Below are 15,719 nucleotides of genomic sequence, written 5' to 3' on the forward strand. Positions count from 1 at the left end.
GTCAACAACATTAACTATATATTCAAACATTTCACTCAGAGAATGCAAACATTGGTCTATTAGCTGTCGTACATCATTCTCTGTAGTGTAATGATCTCATCTATTGATACCTGGAGTACAACATACACTGATTGTTTCTGTAAAGTTGGGACAAGAGCAACAAAAAGCTGGAAAAGTAAATGATACCAATAATAAACAGCTGGAGGAGCAACTAGTTTGGTTAATTAGTAACATGGGTATGATTATAATCATGATGTTTACACTTTGATTAAAGCTCATAGACCTTATTAGTGAGTGGATCTGAACAACAACAACATTTTGATCTGACAAACACATCAATGTAAATGTGATTGTAGATTTCTTAGTTTCAAACATCAACACAACAAGAAATGACAGCAAGAGGTCAAAGTCCCGCCCACAATGTTTAATGATTGACAGTTGATCTCTGTGCAGTGCAGAGACACAACAGCAATGAGCTTTTAGCAACAAACATGGAGACTAAAGAAAGTGATGAACTAAAATACAGATTTTAAACAACTGCTCCTTCAATGATCTTTGACTATTTGAGTTTACACAACTCTGCTATGACTCCATTAGACCGGTAAAGAAAAACTCCAGCATGTAGAGGCTGAGTGAATGTGGTCTGGACTCTGTGGAGGAGAGTCATGGTTTCAAAGACGCTGTAGAAGGACAGAATACCTGCTCTGTGATCCAGGTACACTCCTACTCTGGAGGACTGAGGACCTGAGACTGGAGTGTGGATGTTGTTGAACCAAAATGTGAAACTGTTGTTGGAACAATTTAACATCCAAGATTTGTCGTTACCTCCAAACCAACTTTCATCCCCTGCTCTGCTGATATTCTTGTATGCGACTGCTACATAAACTCCTCCTCTCCTCTCCACCTCCCAGTAACAACGTCCAGTCAGACTCTCTCTACTCAGGACCTGATACCATGTAGTGAATCTGTCTGGGTGACTAGAATAAGACTGATCGTTACTCATGAATGTTACTTTCCTGTTTCCTTCAGATAATAACAGTTGTCTGTATGCTGTGTCTGGATCCAGTGTGATTTCCTGTGAATATCTTAAGAAGTCAGCTCTGGTCCTGGGCTCTGGTGGTGGTGACAGTGAAACATCCACTTGAGTCTCAGTCAGTGAGATGTTTGTCCTTGCGTCTCTCAGAAGGTCCTGTAGTTTGTCTCTGAGCTCTGACACAGCTGCTGTCACATCCTCAAAGTGTCTGAGAGGACGGATGTTGATGCTGGATGAGTGTGTAGATGGACTGAGTGCTGACAGTGAGGGGTAGTTGTGTAGAAACTGGGTGTGATCCTCTGTGTGCGACAGCAGCTTCAGCTCAGCGTCTTTCCTCTTCAGCTCAGTGATCTCCTGCTCCAGCTTCTTCTGAAGCTCTTTCACTCCACTCACTTGAGTTTCCTGCTGGGATCTGATCTGCTGCTTCAGCTCAGAGCTTCTTTTCTCCATCAGACGGATCAGCTGAGTGAAGATCTTCTCACTGTCCTCCACTGCTTTATCAGCAGAGCCATTGATGGCCTCCACCTCCTGTTGAAGCACCTTCACGTCTTTCTCTCTGTCCTGGATTCTCTGCTGGATTTTCTGTCGACTCAGCTCCAGCTCTCTCTGCCTCTCAGTCCTTTCTGCTGCAGCTGAGACTGTGTCGTGGCCTCTATGTTCATCCAGAAGGCAGACAAGACAAATACACTTCTTATCAGTGCGGCAGAACATCTTCATCACCTCGTTATGACGAGAGCAGATGTTCTCCTGGAGCTTCTTGGAGGGCTCCACCAGCTTGTGATTCTTAAATGTAGGAGACTCAAAATGAGGTTGGAGATGATTCTCACAGTAGGAGGCCAGACATTGCAGACAGGACTTGACAGCTTTGAGTTTTCTCCCAGTGCAGAAATCACAGGCCACATCTTCAGGTCCAGCATAGCAGTGATCAGCAGGAGCAGCTTGGAGTCCAGTCTTCTTCAGCTCCTCCACTAAAGCTGCTAACATGGTGCTTTTCACCAAGTCAGGTCTTGGTATGAACTCCTTCCTACACTGAGGACAGCTGTGGATTTTCTTCCCATCCTCTGCATCCCAGTGGGTTTTAAAGGGATAGTTCAACATTTTGGCAAATTGGCCCATTGCCATAATTGCTATAGTCATAGCAGTAGGTTCGTTACCTTTAATTGTAGGTGTAAGCTATTTTTAGTACAGCGGAGCGCAGCAGCAGGCTGCTCAGAGCTACGCTATGGAGGCTAAGGGAATTTCTTGGTTTCCCTCATTAAACTCATCAAATACAAAATCCCAAAACTCCACAGCGCTTTTGTAGACAAGTTGTGAGCTGCACAACCACCACGCTATGAGATAATGACGGAACGATACGAAACGGAGCCGTTTTCGAGGTAAATTCATACAAAACCGCTGATGCGCGTTGCGTTCAGGGACAGTTTTTCAGCAAGCAGTCTCCGTATTTACCCTGTATTTACCTCGAAAACGGCTCAGTTTCGTATCGTTCCGTCATTATCTCATAGCGTGGTGGTTGTGCAGGTCACAACTTGTCTACAAAAGCGCTGTGGAGTTTTGGGATGTTGAATTTGATGAGTTTAATGAGGGAAACCAAGAAATTCCCTTAGCCTCCATAGCGTAGCCCTGAGCAGCCAGCTGCTGCGCTCCGCCGTACTGAAAATAGCTTACACCTACAATTAAAGGTAATGAACCTACTGCTATGACTATAGCGATTATGGCAATGGGCCAATTTGCCAAAATGTTGAACTATCCCTTTAATACAGTTGAAGCAGTAGCTGTGTCCACAGGGAATAGTCACTGGATCCTTCAGTAGATCCAGACAGATGGAACAAGAGAAGGTCTCCTGGTCCAGATGAACTCCTTTCTGCGCCATTTCACCTCTCACAGACGACGACGACTGTCTGAGTTTCTGTTGCTCAGAAGTGAAACTAGTTTGAGCTCTGATCTCAACAACATGTGTCTCTGCAGTGAACGGGGCCTGTCGGCTCCTCCTCTTCACCACATGTTGGTTCCACCCACCTTCAACCTGTAGATCTGAAGGGCAGGGAACAAGGAAACACCTGATCAGGGTGCAGCAGCTCAGTGTGTTTGAGAGCAGATAATCAGATATTGCCTCATTCCAGTGCGGGGAGTGGCAGCTGTAAATCTCAACTTTTCCTATTTACAATGAAGTCTAGTTGTATTATTGTTACCTTATAGACTCAAGAAAACATCCAATCCAGACATGGAAGATGCTCAACATATTTATTTTCAGTTCTCACACACTATATACATACAAAGTGCAAAAATATATATCACACAAAGTTTATTGTCAACAACATTAACTATATATCCAGATATTTCACTCAGAGAATGCAAACATTGGTCTGTTAGCTGTCATACATCATTCTCTGTAGTGTAATGATCTCATCTATTGATACCTGGAGTTCAACATACACTGATTGTTTCTGTAAAGTTGGGACAAGAGCAACAAAAGGCTGGAAAAGTAAATGATAAGAATAATAAACAGCTGGAGGAGCAAAGGTTAATTAGTAACATGGGTATGATTATAATCATGATGATTACACTTTGATTAAAGCTCATAGACCTTATTAGTGAGTGGATCTGAACAACAACAACATTTTTATCTGACAAAAATGTCAATGTAAATGTGATTTTAGATTTCTTAGTTTCAAACATCAACACAACAAGAAATGACAACAAGAGGTCAAAGTCCCGCCCACAATGTTTAATGATTGACAGGTGATCTCTGTGCAGTGCAGAGACACAACAGCAATGAGCTTTTAGCAACAAACATGGAGACTAAAGAAAGTGATGAACTAAAATACAGATTTTAACCAACTGCACCTTCAATGATCTTTGTCTATTTGAGTTTACACAACTGTGCTGTGGATCCAGAACCAACAAAAACACCAGCATGTAGAGGCTGAGTGAATGTGGTCTGGACTCTGTGGAGGAGAGTCATGGTTTCAGAGACGCTGTAGAAGGACAGAATACCTGCTCTGTGATCCAGGTACACTCCTACTCTGGAGGACTGAGGACCTGAGACTGGAGTCTCGATGATGTTGAACCTAAATGTGAAACTGTTGTTGAAACAATCTAATGACCAAGATTTGTCGTTACGTCCAAACACACTTCCTCCCCCTGCTCTGCTGATATTCTTGTATGCGACTGCTACATAAACTCCTCCTCCTCTCCACTCCACCTCCCAGTAACAACGTCCAGTCAGACTCTCTCTACTCAGGACCTGAAACCAGTCAGTGAATCTGTCTGGGTGATTAGAATAAGACTGATCGTTACTCATGAATGTTACTTTCCTGTTTCCTTCAGATAATAGCAGCCATGTGTTTGCTGTGTTTGGGTCCAGTGTGATTTCCTGTGAATATCTTAAGAAGTCAGCTCTGGTCCTGGGCTCTGGTGGTGGTGACAGTAAAACATCCACTTGAGTCACTGTCAGTGAGATGTTTGTCCATGTGTCTCTCAGAAGGTCCTGTAGTTTGTCTCTGAGCTCTGACACAGCTGCTGTCACATCCTCAAAGTGTCTGAGAGGACGGATGTTGATGCTGGATGAGTGTGTAGATGGACTGAGTGCTGACAGTGAGGGGTAGTTGTGTAGAAACTGGGTGTGATCCTCTGTGTGCGACAGCAGCTTCAGCTCAGCGTCTTTCCTCTTCAGCTCAGTGATCTCCTGCTCCAGCTTCTTCTGAAGCTCTTTGACTCCACTCACTTGAGTTTCCTGCTGGGATCTGATCTGCTGCTTCAGCTCAGAGCTTCTTTTCTCCACGAGACGGATCAGCTGAGTGAAGATCTTCTCACTGTCCTCCACTGCTTTATCAGCAGAGCCATTGATGGCCTCCACCTCCTGTTGAAGCACCTTCACGTCTTTCTCTCTGTCCTGGATTCTCTGCTGGATTTTCTGTCGACTCAGCTTCAGCTCTCTCTGCCTCTCAGTCCTTTCTGCTGCAGCTGAGACTGTGTCGTGGCCTTTATGTTCATCCAGAAGGCAGACAAGACAAATACACTTCTTATCAGTGCGGCAGAACATCTTCATCACCTCGTTATGACGAGAGCAGATGTTCTCCTGGAGCTTCTTGGAGGGCTCCACCAGCTTGTGATTCTTAAATGTAGGAGACTCTAAATGAGGTTGGAGATGATTCTCACAGTAGGAGGCCAGACATTGCAGACAGGACTTGACAGCTTTGAGTTTTCTCCCAGTGCAGAAATCACAGGCCACATCTTCAGGTCCAGCATAGCAGTGATCAGCAGGAGCAGCTTGGAGTCCAGTCTTCTTCAGCTCCTCCACTAAAGCTGCTAACATGGTGCTTTTCACCAAGTCAGGTCTTGGTATGAACTCCTTCCTACACTGAGGACAGCTGTGGATTTTCTTCCCATCCTCTGCATCCCAGTGGGTTTTAATACAGTTGAAGCAGTAGCTGTGTCCACAGGGAATAGTCACTGGATCCTTCAGTAGATCCAGACAGATGGAACAAGAGAAGGTCTCCTGGTCCAGATGAACTCCTTTCTGCGCCATTTCACCTCTCACAGACGACGACGACTGTCTGAGTTTCTGTTGCTCAGAAGTTAAACTAGTCTGAGCTCTGATCTCAACAACATGTGTCTCTGCAGTGAACGGGGCCTGTCGGCTCCTCCTCTTCACCACATGTTGGTTCCACCCATCTTCAAACTGTAGATCTGAAGGGGAGGGAACAAGGAAACACCTGATCAGGGAGCAGCAGCTCAGTGTGTTTGAGAGCAGGAAATCAGATATTTCCTCATTCTAGTGCAAGGAGCAACAGCTGTAAATCTCAACTTCTCCTATTTACAATGAAGTCTGGTTGTATTATTGTTACCTTATAGACTCAAGAAAACATTCATTCCAGACACGGGAGATGCTCAACATATTTATTTTCAGTTCCCACACACAATATACATACAAAGTGCAAAAATATATATCACACAAAGTTTATTGTCAACAGCATTAACTATATATTCAAACATTTCACTCAGAGAATGCAAACACTGGTCTGTTAGCTGTCATACATCATTCTCTGAAGTGTAATGATCTCATCTATTGATACCTGGAGTACAACATACACTGATTGTTTCTGTAAAGTTGGGACAAGAGCAACAAAAGGCTGGAAAAGTAAATGACACGGATAATAAACAGCTGGAGGAGCAACTAGTTAGGTTAATTAGTAACATGGGTATGATTATAATCATGATGTTTACACTTTGAATAAAGCTCATAGACCTTATTAGTGAGTGGATTTTAACAACAACAACATTTTGATCTGACAAACACATCAATGTAAATGTGATCGTAGATTTCTTAGTTTCAAACATCAACACAACAAGAAATGACAACAAGAGGTCAAAGTCCCGCCCACAATGTTTAATGATTGACAGGTGATCTCTGTGCAGTGCAGAGACACAACAGCAATGAGCTTTTAGCAACAAACATGGAGACTAAAGAAAGTGATGAACTAAAATACAGATTTTAACCAACTGCACCTTCAATGATCTTTGACTATTTGAGTTTACACAACTCTGCTGTGTCTCCAGCTTTCAAGCTAAAGAGATTAGGAAACCCAACTCCAGCATGTAGAGGCTGAGTGAATGTGGTCTGGACTCTGTGGAGGAGAGTCATGGTTTCAGAGACGCTGTAGAAGGACAGAATACCTGCACTGTGATCCAGGTACACTCCTACTCTGGAGGACTGAGGACCTGAGACTGGAGTCTGGATGTTGTTGAACAAAAATGTGAAACTGTTGTTGGAACAAACTAATGACCAAGATTTGTCGTAACGTCCAAACACACTTTCATACTCTGCTCTGCTGATATTCTTGTATGCGACTGCTACATTAACTCCTCTTCCTCTCATCTCCACCTCCCAGTAACAACGTCCAGTCAGACTCTCTCTACTCAGGACCTGAGGACACCATGAAGTGAATCTGTCTGGGTGACTAGAATAAGACTGAACTTTACCCATGAATGTTACTTTCCTGTTTCCTTCAGATAACAACAGTTCTCTGTGTGCTGTGTTTGGATCCAGTGTGATTTCCTGTGAATATCTTAAGAAGTCAGCTCTGGTCCTGGGCTCTGGTGGTGGTGACAGTAAAACATCCACTTGAGTCTCAGTCAGTGAGATGTTTGTCCTTGTGTCTCTCAGAAGGTCCTGTAGTTTGTCTCTGAGCTCTGACACAGCTGCTGTCACGTCCTCAAAGTGTCTGAGAGGACGGATGTTGATGCTGGATGAGTGTGTAGATGGACTGAGTGCTGACAGTGAGGGGTAGTTGTGTAGAAACTGGGTGTGATCCTCTGTGTGCGACAGCAGCTTCAGCTCAGCGTCTTTCCTCTTCAGCTCAGTGATCTCCTGCTCCAGCTTCTTCTGAAGCTCTTTGACTCCACTCACTTGAGTTTCCTGCTGGGATCTGATCTGCTGCTTCAGCTCAGAGCTTCTTTTCTCCATGAGACGGATCAGCTGAGTGAAGATCTTCTCACTGTCCTCCACTGCTTTATCAGCAGAGCCATTGATGGCCTCCACCTCCTGTTGAAGCACCTTCACGTCTTTCTCTCTGTCCTGGATTCTCTGCTGGATTTTCTGTCGACTCAGCTCCAGCTCTCTCTGCCTCTCAGTCCTTTCTGCTGCAGCTGAGACTGTGTCGTGGCCTCTATGTTCATCCACAAGGCAGACGAGACTAATACACTTCTGATCAGTGCGGCAGAAAATCTTCAGCACTTCATTATGACGAGAGCAGATGTTCTCCTGGAGCTTCTTGGAGGGCTCCACCAGCTTGTGATTCTTAAATGAAGGAGATTCATAATGAGGCTGCAGGTGTTTATCACAATAAGAGACCAGACAAACCAGACAGGACTTGACAGCTTTGAGTTTCCTCCCAGTGCAGAAATCACAGGCCACATCTTCAGGTCCAGCATAGCAGTGATCAGCAGGAGCAGCTTGGAGTCCAGTCTTCTTCAGCTGCTCCACTAAATCTGCTAACATGATGTTTTTCACCAGGACAGGTCTTGGTGTGAAGGTCTGCCTACACTGAGGACAGCTGTAGATTTTCTTCCCATCCTCTGCATCCCAGTGGGTTTTAATACAGTTGAAGCAGTAGCTGTGTCCACAGGGAATAGTCACTGGATCCTTCAGTAGATCCAGACAGATGGAACAAGAGAAGGTCTCCTGGTCCAGATGAACTCCTTTCTGCGCCATTTCACCTCTCACAGACGACGACGACTGTCTGAGTTTCTGTTGCTCACTGTTGAAGTGAAACTAGTTTGAGCTCTGATCTAAACAACATAATCAACAGATCTGAAGGGGAGGGAACAAGGAAACACCTGAAAAGGGTGTCGCTCACTGTGTTTGAGAGCAGATTATCAGGTTTTTCCTCATTCCAGTGCAATGAGTAGAAGTTGTAAGGCAAGGCATAACTATGATAGTTGACATTAGAATTCTGCAGAATTTGACCCAAAGGCAGCATATATAAGTTGAACAGAAGGGGTCCCAGGACTTACCCCCTGAGGAACTCCACATGCCACAGCCACTCGATCTGATTGATAACTACCAATAGTCACAAAATAACTCTGCTCCTCCAAGTAGGACCTGAACCATTTTAGGACTGTCCCGCTGAGTCCTGCCCAGGTTTCCAAACTGTTCAGCAGTATACTGTGATCCACAGTGTCAAACGCAGCACTGAGATCCAACAGGACCAGAAATGACACCTTGCCTGAGTCAGTGTTCAACCTTAGGTCAATTAAAGTTGGGTCTGGAGTTTTGTGCCCAAAATTAAACATTAGACTTGTACAAATGAAATCCGTCTTAATCATCACCTATGGACTTCTAGTCCTGTGTGGTGGGGGCTGTGTCTGCAGCGCCCCCTCCCCCTGGCTGTATTTTGGTCTTTTGCTCTGTTTTGTTCATAGAATATCTATGGCGAGAGAGTCTGTGTTTTCTCTCCAGCCAATGACGGAGCTCAGGTGAAGCTACGTGCAGGAGAGGAGGGCTCAGGCCTGCTAGCCGCACTAGCTGTCTCTGATGCTACTGAGTCTCTCTCTCTCAACAGCAGTCAGGACCGCAAAGAAAAAGAAATACAGTCTGAGTGAAGCGCTGGAACCGCGGACCGATTCCCGACCGTCACCAACACTGGTTAACAAGTATTAGGGCCATTGTAGTGAGCTAGCTCGATGCTAACTTCGGCTAGCGCTAGCGGTTAGCATCCGCCGCTAACACAGGAGGCTACACAGTTGAGCCCGAGAGGAGGGGCTAAGTTTCAATGTTTTGTTTACAAACTGCAACAAACAAAACTCCAGACCCTACCTTTAACACTAATAAGAGCTGTTTCTGTACTGTGGTGAGGTCGGAAGCCTGATTGAAATTTGGGAGGAAACAAGGAAACACATGATCAGAGTGGAGCTCACTGTGTTTGACAGCAGATAATCAGATATTTCCTCATTCCAGTCTTTGGAGCGGCAGCTGTAAATCTCACCTTCTCCTATTGACAATGAAGTCTAGTTGTATTATTGTTACCTTTTAGACTCACGAAAACATCCAATCCAGACATGGAAGATGCTCAACATATTTATTTTCAGTTCTCACACACTATATACATACAAAGTTCAAAAATATATATCACACAAAGTTTATTGTCAACAACATTAACTATATATTCAAACATTTCACTCAGAGAATGCAAACACTGGTCTGTTAGCTGTCATACATCATTCTCTGTAGTGTATTGATCTCATCTATTGATACCTGGAGTACAACATACACTGATTGTTTCTGTAAAGTTGGGACAAGAGCAACAAAAGGCTGGAAAAGTAAATGATAAACAACAATAATAAACAGCTGGAAGAGCAACTAGTTAGGTTAATTAGTAACATGGGTATGATTATAATCACGATGTTTACACTTTGATTAAAGCTCATAGACCTTATTAGTGAGTGGATCTGAACAACAACAACATTTTGATCTGACAAACATCAATGTAAATGTGATTGTAGATTTCTTAGTTTCAAACATCAACACAAAAAGAAATGACAACAAGAGGTCAAAGTCCCGCCCACAATGTTTAATGATTGACAGGTGATCTCTGTGCAGTGCAGAGACACAACAGCAATGAGCTTTTAGCAACAAACATGGAGACTAAAGAAAGTGATGAACTAAAATACAGATTTTAACCAACTGCACCTTCAATGAACTTTGTCTATTTGAGTTTACACAACTCTGCTGTGTCTCCAGCTTTCAAGCCCCAGAGATTAGGAAACCCAACTCCAGCATGTAGAGGCTGAGTGAATGTGGTCTGGACTCTGTGGAGGAGAGTCATGGTTTCAGAGACGCTGTAGAAGGACAGAATACCTGCTCTGTGATCCAGGTACACTCCTACTCTGGAGGACCGAGGACCTGAGACTGGAGTCTTGGTGTTGTTGAAACAAAATGCGAATCTGTTGTTGGAACAATCTAACATCCAAGATTTGTCATTATCTCCAAACACACTTTCTACCCCTGCTCTGCTGATATTCTTGTATGCGACTGCTACAGAAACCGCTGCTCCTCTCATCTCCACCTCCCAGTAACAACGTCCAGTCAGACTCTCTCTACTCAGGACCTGAGCATATTTAGTGAATCTGTCTGGGTGACCAAAATAGGACTGTTTTTTCCACATATATGTCACTTTCCTGTTTCCTTCAGATAATAACAGTTGTGCGTATGCTGTGTTTGGATCCAGTGTGATTTCCTGTGAATATCTTAAGAAGTCAGCTCTGGTCCTGGGCTCTGGTGGTGGTGACAGTAAAACATCCACTTCAGTCACAGTCAGTGAGACGTTTGTCCATGTGTCTCTCAGAAGGTCCTGTAGTTTGTCTCTGAGCTCTGACACAGCTGCTGTCACATCCTCAAAGTGTCTGAGAGGACGGATGTTGATGCTGGATGAGTGTGTAGATGGACTGAGTGCTGACAGTGATGGGTAGTTGTGTAGAAACCGGGTTTGATCCTCTGTGTGCGACAGCAGCTTCAGCTCAGCGTCTTTCCTCTTCAGCTCAGTGATCTCCTGCTCCAGCTTCTTCTGAAGCTCTTTGACTCCACTCACTTGAGTTTCCTGCTGGGATCTGATCTGCTGCTTCAGCTCAGAGCTTCTTTTCTCCATCAGATGGATCAGCTGAGTGAAGATCTTCTCACTGTCCTTCACTGCTTTATCAGCAGAGCCATTGATGGCCTCCACCTCCTGTTGAAGCACCTTCACGTCTTTCTCTGTGTCCTGGATTCTCTGCTGGATTTTCTGTCGACTCAGCTCCAGCTCTCTCTGCCTCTCAGTCCTTTCTGCTGCAGCTGAGACTGTGTCGTGGCCTCTATGTTCATCCACAAGGCAGACAAGACAAATACACTTCTTATCAGTGCGGCAGAAAATCTTCAGCACCTCATTATGACGAGAGCAGATGTTCTCCTGGAGCTTCTTGGAGGGCTCCACCAGCTTGTGATTCTTAAATGTAGGAGACTCAAAATGAGGTTGGAGATGATTCTCACAGTAGGAGGCCAGACATTGCAGACAGGACTTGACAGCTTTGAGTTTTCTCCCAGTGCAGAAATCACAGGCCACATCTTCAGGTCCAGCATAGCAGTGATCAGCAGGAGCAGCTTGGAGTCCAGTCTTCTTCAGCTCCTCCACTAAAGCTGCTAACATGGTGCTTTTCACCAGAGGAGGCCTCGGTGTGAAGGTCTGCCTACACTGAGGGCAGCTGTAGATTTTCTTCCCATCCTCTGCATCCCAGTGGGTTTTAATACAGTCGAAGCAGTAGCTGTGTCCACAGGGAATAGTCACTGGATCCTTCAGTAGATCCAGACAGATGGAACAAGAGAAGGTCTCCTGGTCCAGATGAACTCCTTTCTGCGCCATTTCACCTCTCACAGACGACGACGACTGTCTGAGTTTCTGTTGCTCAGAAGTTAAACTAGTCTGAGCTCTGATCTCAACAACATGTGTCTCTGCAGTGAACGGGGCCTGTCGGCTCCTCCTCTTCACCACATGTTGGTTCCACCCATCTTCAACCTGTAGATCTGAAGGGCAGGGAACAAGGAAACACCTGATCAGGGTGCAGCTCAGTGTGTTTGAGAGCAGATAATCAGATATTGCCTCATTCCAGTGCGGGGAGTGGCAGCTGTAAATCTCAACTTTTCCTATTTACAATGAAGTCTAGTTGTATTATTGTTACCTTATAGACTCAAGAAAACATCCAATCCAGACATGGAAGATGCTCAACATATTTATTTTCAGTTCTCACACACTATATACATACAAAGTGCAAAAATATATATCACACAAAGTTTATTGTCAACAACATTAACTATATATCCAGATATTTCACTCAGAGAATGCAAACATTGGTCTGTTAGCTGTCATACATCATTCTCTGTAGTGTAATGATCTCATCTATTGATACCTGGAGTTCAACATACACTGATTGTTTCTGTAAAGTTGGGACAAGAGCAACAAAAGGCTGGAAAAGTAAATGATAAGAATAATAAACAGCTGGAGGAGCAACTAGTTAGGTTAATTAGTAACATGGGTATGATTATAATCATGATGTTTACACTTTGATTAAAGCTCATAGACCTTATTAGTGAGTGGATCTGAACAACAACAACATTTTTATCTGACAAAAATGTCAATGTAAATGTGATTTTAGATTTCTTAGTTTCAAACATCAACACAACAAGAAATGACAACAAGAGGTCAAAGTCCCGCCCACAATGTTTAATGATTGACAGCTGATCTCTGTGCAACTGGTGCAGAGACACAACAGCAATGAGCTTTAAGCAACAAACATGGAGACTAAAGAAAGTGATTAAAATACAGATTTTAACCAACTGCTCCTTCAATGATCTTTGTCTATTTGAGTTTACACAACTCTGCTGTGACTCCATTAGACCGGTGAAGATAAACTCCAGCATGTAGAGGCTGAGTGAATGTGGTCTGGACTCTGTGGAGGAGAGTCATGGTTTCAGAGACGCTGTAGAAGGACAGAATACCTGCTCTGTGATCCAGGTACACTCCTACTCTGGAGGACTGAGGACCTGAGACTGGAGTGTGGATGTTGTTGAACCAAAATGTGAAACTGTTGTTGGAACAATTTAACATCCAAGATTTGTCGTTACCTCCAAACCAACTTTCATCCCCTGCTCTGCTGATATTCTTGTATGCGACTGCTACATAAACTCCTCCTCCTCTCCTCTCCACCTCCCAGTAACAACGTCCAGTCAGACTCTCTCTACTCAGGACCTGATACCATGTAGTGAATCTGTCTGAGTGACTAGAATAAGACTGATCGTTACTCATGAATGTTACTTTCCTGTTTCCTTCAGATAATAACAGTTGTCTGTATGCTGTGTCTGGATCCAGTGTGATTTCCTGTGAATATCTTAAGAAGTCAGCTCTGGTCCTGGGCTCTGGTGGTGGTGACAGTAAAACATCCACTTCAGCCACAGTCAGTGAGACGTTTGTCCTTGCGTCTCTCAGAAGGTCCTGTAGTTTGTCTCTGAGCTCTGACACAGCTGCTGTCACATCCTCAAAGTGTCTGAGAGGACGGATGTTGATGCTGGATGAGTGTGTAGATGGACTGAGTGCTGACAGTGAGGGGTAGTTGTGTAGAAACTGGGTGTGATCCTCTGTGTGCGACAGCAGCTTCAGCTCAGCGTCTTTCCTCTTCAGCTCAGTGATCTCCTGCTCCAGCTTCTTCTGAAGCTCTTTGACTCCACTCACTTGAGTTTCCTGCTGGGATCTGATCTGCTGCTTCAGCTCAGAGCTTCTTTTCTCCATCAGACGGATCAGCTGAGTGAAGATCTTCTCACTGTCCTCCACTGCTTTATCAGCAGAGCCATTGATGGCCTCCACCTCCTGTTGAAGCACCTTCACGTCTTTCTCTGTGTCCTGGATTCTCTGCTGGATGTTCTGTCGACTCAGCTGCAGCTCTTTCTGCCTCTCAGTCCTTTCTGCTGCAGCTGAGACTGTGTCGTGGCCTCTATGTTCATCCACAAGGCAGACAAGACAAATACACTTCTGATCAGTGCGGCAGAACATCTTCATCACCTCATTATGACGAGAGCAGATGTTCTCCTGGAGCTTCTTGGAGGGCTCCACCAGCTTGTGATTCTTAAATGAAGGAGATTCATAATGAGGCTGCAGGTGTTTCTCACAATAAGAGACCAGACAAACCAGACAGGACTTGACAGCTTTGATTTTCCTCCCAGTGCAGAAATCACAGGCCACATCTTCAGGTCCAGCATAGCAGTGATCAGCAGGAGCAGCTTGGAGTCCAGTCTTCTTCAGCTGCTCCACTAAAGCTGCAAACTTGATGTTTTTCACCAGAGGAGGCCTCGGTGTGAAGGTCTGCCTACACTGAGGACAGCTGTAGATTTTCTTCCCATCCTCTGCATCCCAGTGGGTTTTAATACAGCTGAAGCAGTAGCTGTGTCCACAGGGAATAGTCACTGGATCCTTCAGTAGATCCAGACAGATGGAACAAGAGAAGGTCTCCTGGTCCAGATGAACTCCTTTCTGCGCCATTTCACCTCTCACAGACGACGACGACGACGACTGTCTGAGTTTCTTTTGCTCAGAAGTGAAACTAGTCTGAGCTCTGATCTCAACAACATGTGTCTCTGCAGTGAACGGGGCCTGTCGGCTCCTCCTCTTCACCACATGTTGGTTCCACCCATCTTCAAACTGTAGATCTGAAGGGGAGGGAACAAGGAAACACATGAACAGGGTGCAGCAGCTCAGTGTGTTTGAGAGCAGGAAGAAGAGGGAGGGGATCAGGTTGGACTTTGTTCCAGTAGGAGGAGCAGTTTGATACTGTGTGTTTTAACTTTTTATTTACAGTCCTGCTCATTTCTCACTTGTTATCAACTCATTTGCTGATCTTTTGGTTCAAGTTTTTATAATCAGCTCTTATGCTCTTCTAACAGATTGACTGATTGTTCCATAGGTTACAATTCAAATACACTAAATGAAAATAAAGTAAATAATTACCACAGCATATGAAAGGTCTTATGTATGGAAGCCCATTTCCGCCACTTGATGAAAAAAAATTATGAGATACTAAATTATTATGACTTATGATTTTTTTCATAATTTTGACTTAGTATCTCATAATCATGACTTGGCTATCTCATAATTTTGACTTAGCTATCTCATAATTATGACTTACCTTCTCATAATTTTGACCTAGCTATCTCATAATTTTGACTTAGCATCTCATAATTTTGACTTAGCTATCTCATAATTTTGACTTAGCATCTCATAATTTTGACTTAGCTATCTCATAATTATGACTTAGCATCTCATAATTTTGACTTAGCTATCTCATAATTATGACTTAGTATCTCATAATTTTGACTTAGGATCTCATAATTTTTTTTCATCAAGTGGCGGAAATGGGCTTCCATACTTATGAATGTTCTATGCACCCACACTTCACATTAAAGGGGTGAACCCTTTGTGGTTGGTGTGTTCCTTGGCTGTCTGGTTTTGGGGTTTAAGGGGTGGGCCCGTCCCCGCTCCGTGCCGCGAGATCATACGTGGACTGGAAAGCGCGCTTTCTCTTACGCTTATTCTCCTCCTGCACCCCCTCTACTCATCCTACTATTGTCCTCCCCTGCGTTCCACCCTTCCTAATCTCTTTCCCCCTA

General features: G+C 44.2%; 6 protein-coding genes across 7 annotated transcripts in view; 1 reads left to right on the forward strand and 5 right to left on the reverse strand.

Annotated features, from left to right (window-relative positions):
* ubr2 (ubiquitin protein ligase E3 component n-recognin 2) overlaps window positions 1-15,719 on the forward strand; it is a 129,116-nt gene that overhangs the window by 73,139 nt on the left and 40,258 nt on the right. The window lies entirely within an intron of this gene.
* Window positions 488-2,906, reverse strand: LOC146973054 (tripartite motif-containing protein 16-like). Its single transcript, XM_085799300.1, has 2 exons — window positions 2,782-2,906; window positions 488-2,105 (listed from the first exon to the last, which is right to left on the reverse strand). Exons 1-2 carry the CDS (start codon window positions 2,904-2,906, stop codon window positions 560-562), a joined length of 1,671 nt encoding a protein of 556 aa, XP_085655426.1. The 3' UTR covers window positions 488-559.
* LOC146973055 (tripartite motif-containing protein 16-like) lies at window positions 3,773-5,564 on the reverse strand. Its single transcript, XM_085799278.1, has 2 exons — window positions 4,183-5,564; window positions 3,773-4,095 (listed from the first exon to the last, which is right to left on the reverse strand). The coding sequence occupies exons 1-2, from the start codon at window positions 5,562-5,564 to the stop codon at window positions 3,897-3,899; spliced, it is 1,581 nt and encodes a 526-aa protein (XP_085655404.1). The 3' UTR covers window positions 3,773-3,896.
* LOC146973056 (tripartite motif-containing protein 16-like) lies at window positions 6,233-8,261 on the reverse strand. The gene has a single exon (XM_085799317.1). The coding sequence runs from the start codon at window positions 8,247-8,249 to the stop codon at window positions 6,561-6,563; it is 1,689 nt and encodes a 562-aa protein (XP_085655443.1). The 5' UTR covers window positions 8,250-8,261; the 3' UTR covers window positions 6,233-6,560.
* LOC146973057 (tripartite motif-containing protein 16-like) lies at window positions 10,232-11,940 on the reverse strand. The gene has a single exon (XM_085799318.1). It carries the CDS (start codon window positions 11,926-11,928, stop codon window positions 10,243-10,245), a length of 1,686 nt encoding a protein of 561 aa, XP_085655444.1. The 5' UTR covers window positions 11,929-11,940; the 3' UTR covers window positions 10,232-10,242.
* Window positions 12,909-14,599, reverse strand: LOC146973058 (tripartite motif-containing protein 16-like). The gene is made up of 2 exons (XM_085799311.1): window positions 13,200-14,599; window positions 12,909-13,112 (listed from the first exon to the last, which is right to left on the reverse strand). The coding sequence occupies exons 1-2, from the start codon at window positions 14,593-14,595 to the stop codon at window positions 12,922-12,924; spliced, it is 1,587 nt and encodes a 528-aa protein (XP_085655437.1). The 5' UTR covers window positions 14,596-14,599; the 3' UTR covers window positions 12,909-12,921.

The sequence above is a fragment of the Trachurus japonicus genome, chromosome 15 (assembly GCF_045865225.1).
Source record: "Trachurus japonicus isolate A0001 chromosome 15, Traja_1.0".
NCBI classification, from domain to species: Eukaryota; Metazoa; Chordata; class Actinopteri; order Carangiformes; family Carangidae; genus Trachurus; species Trachurus japonicus.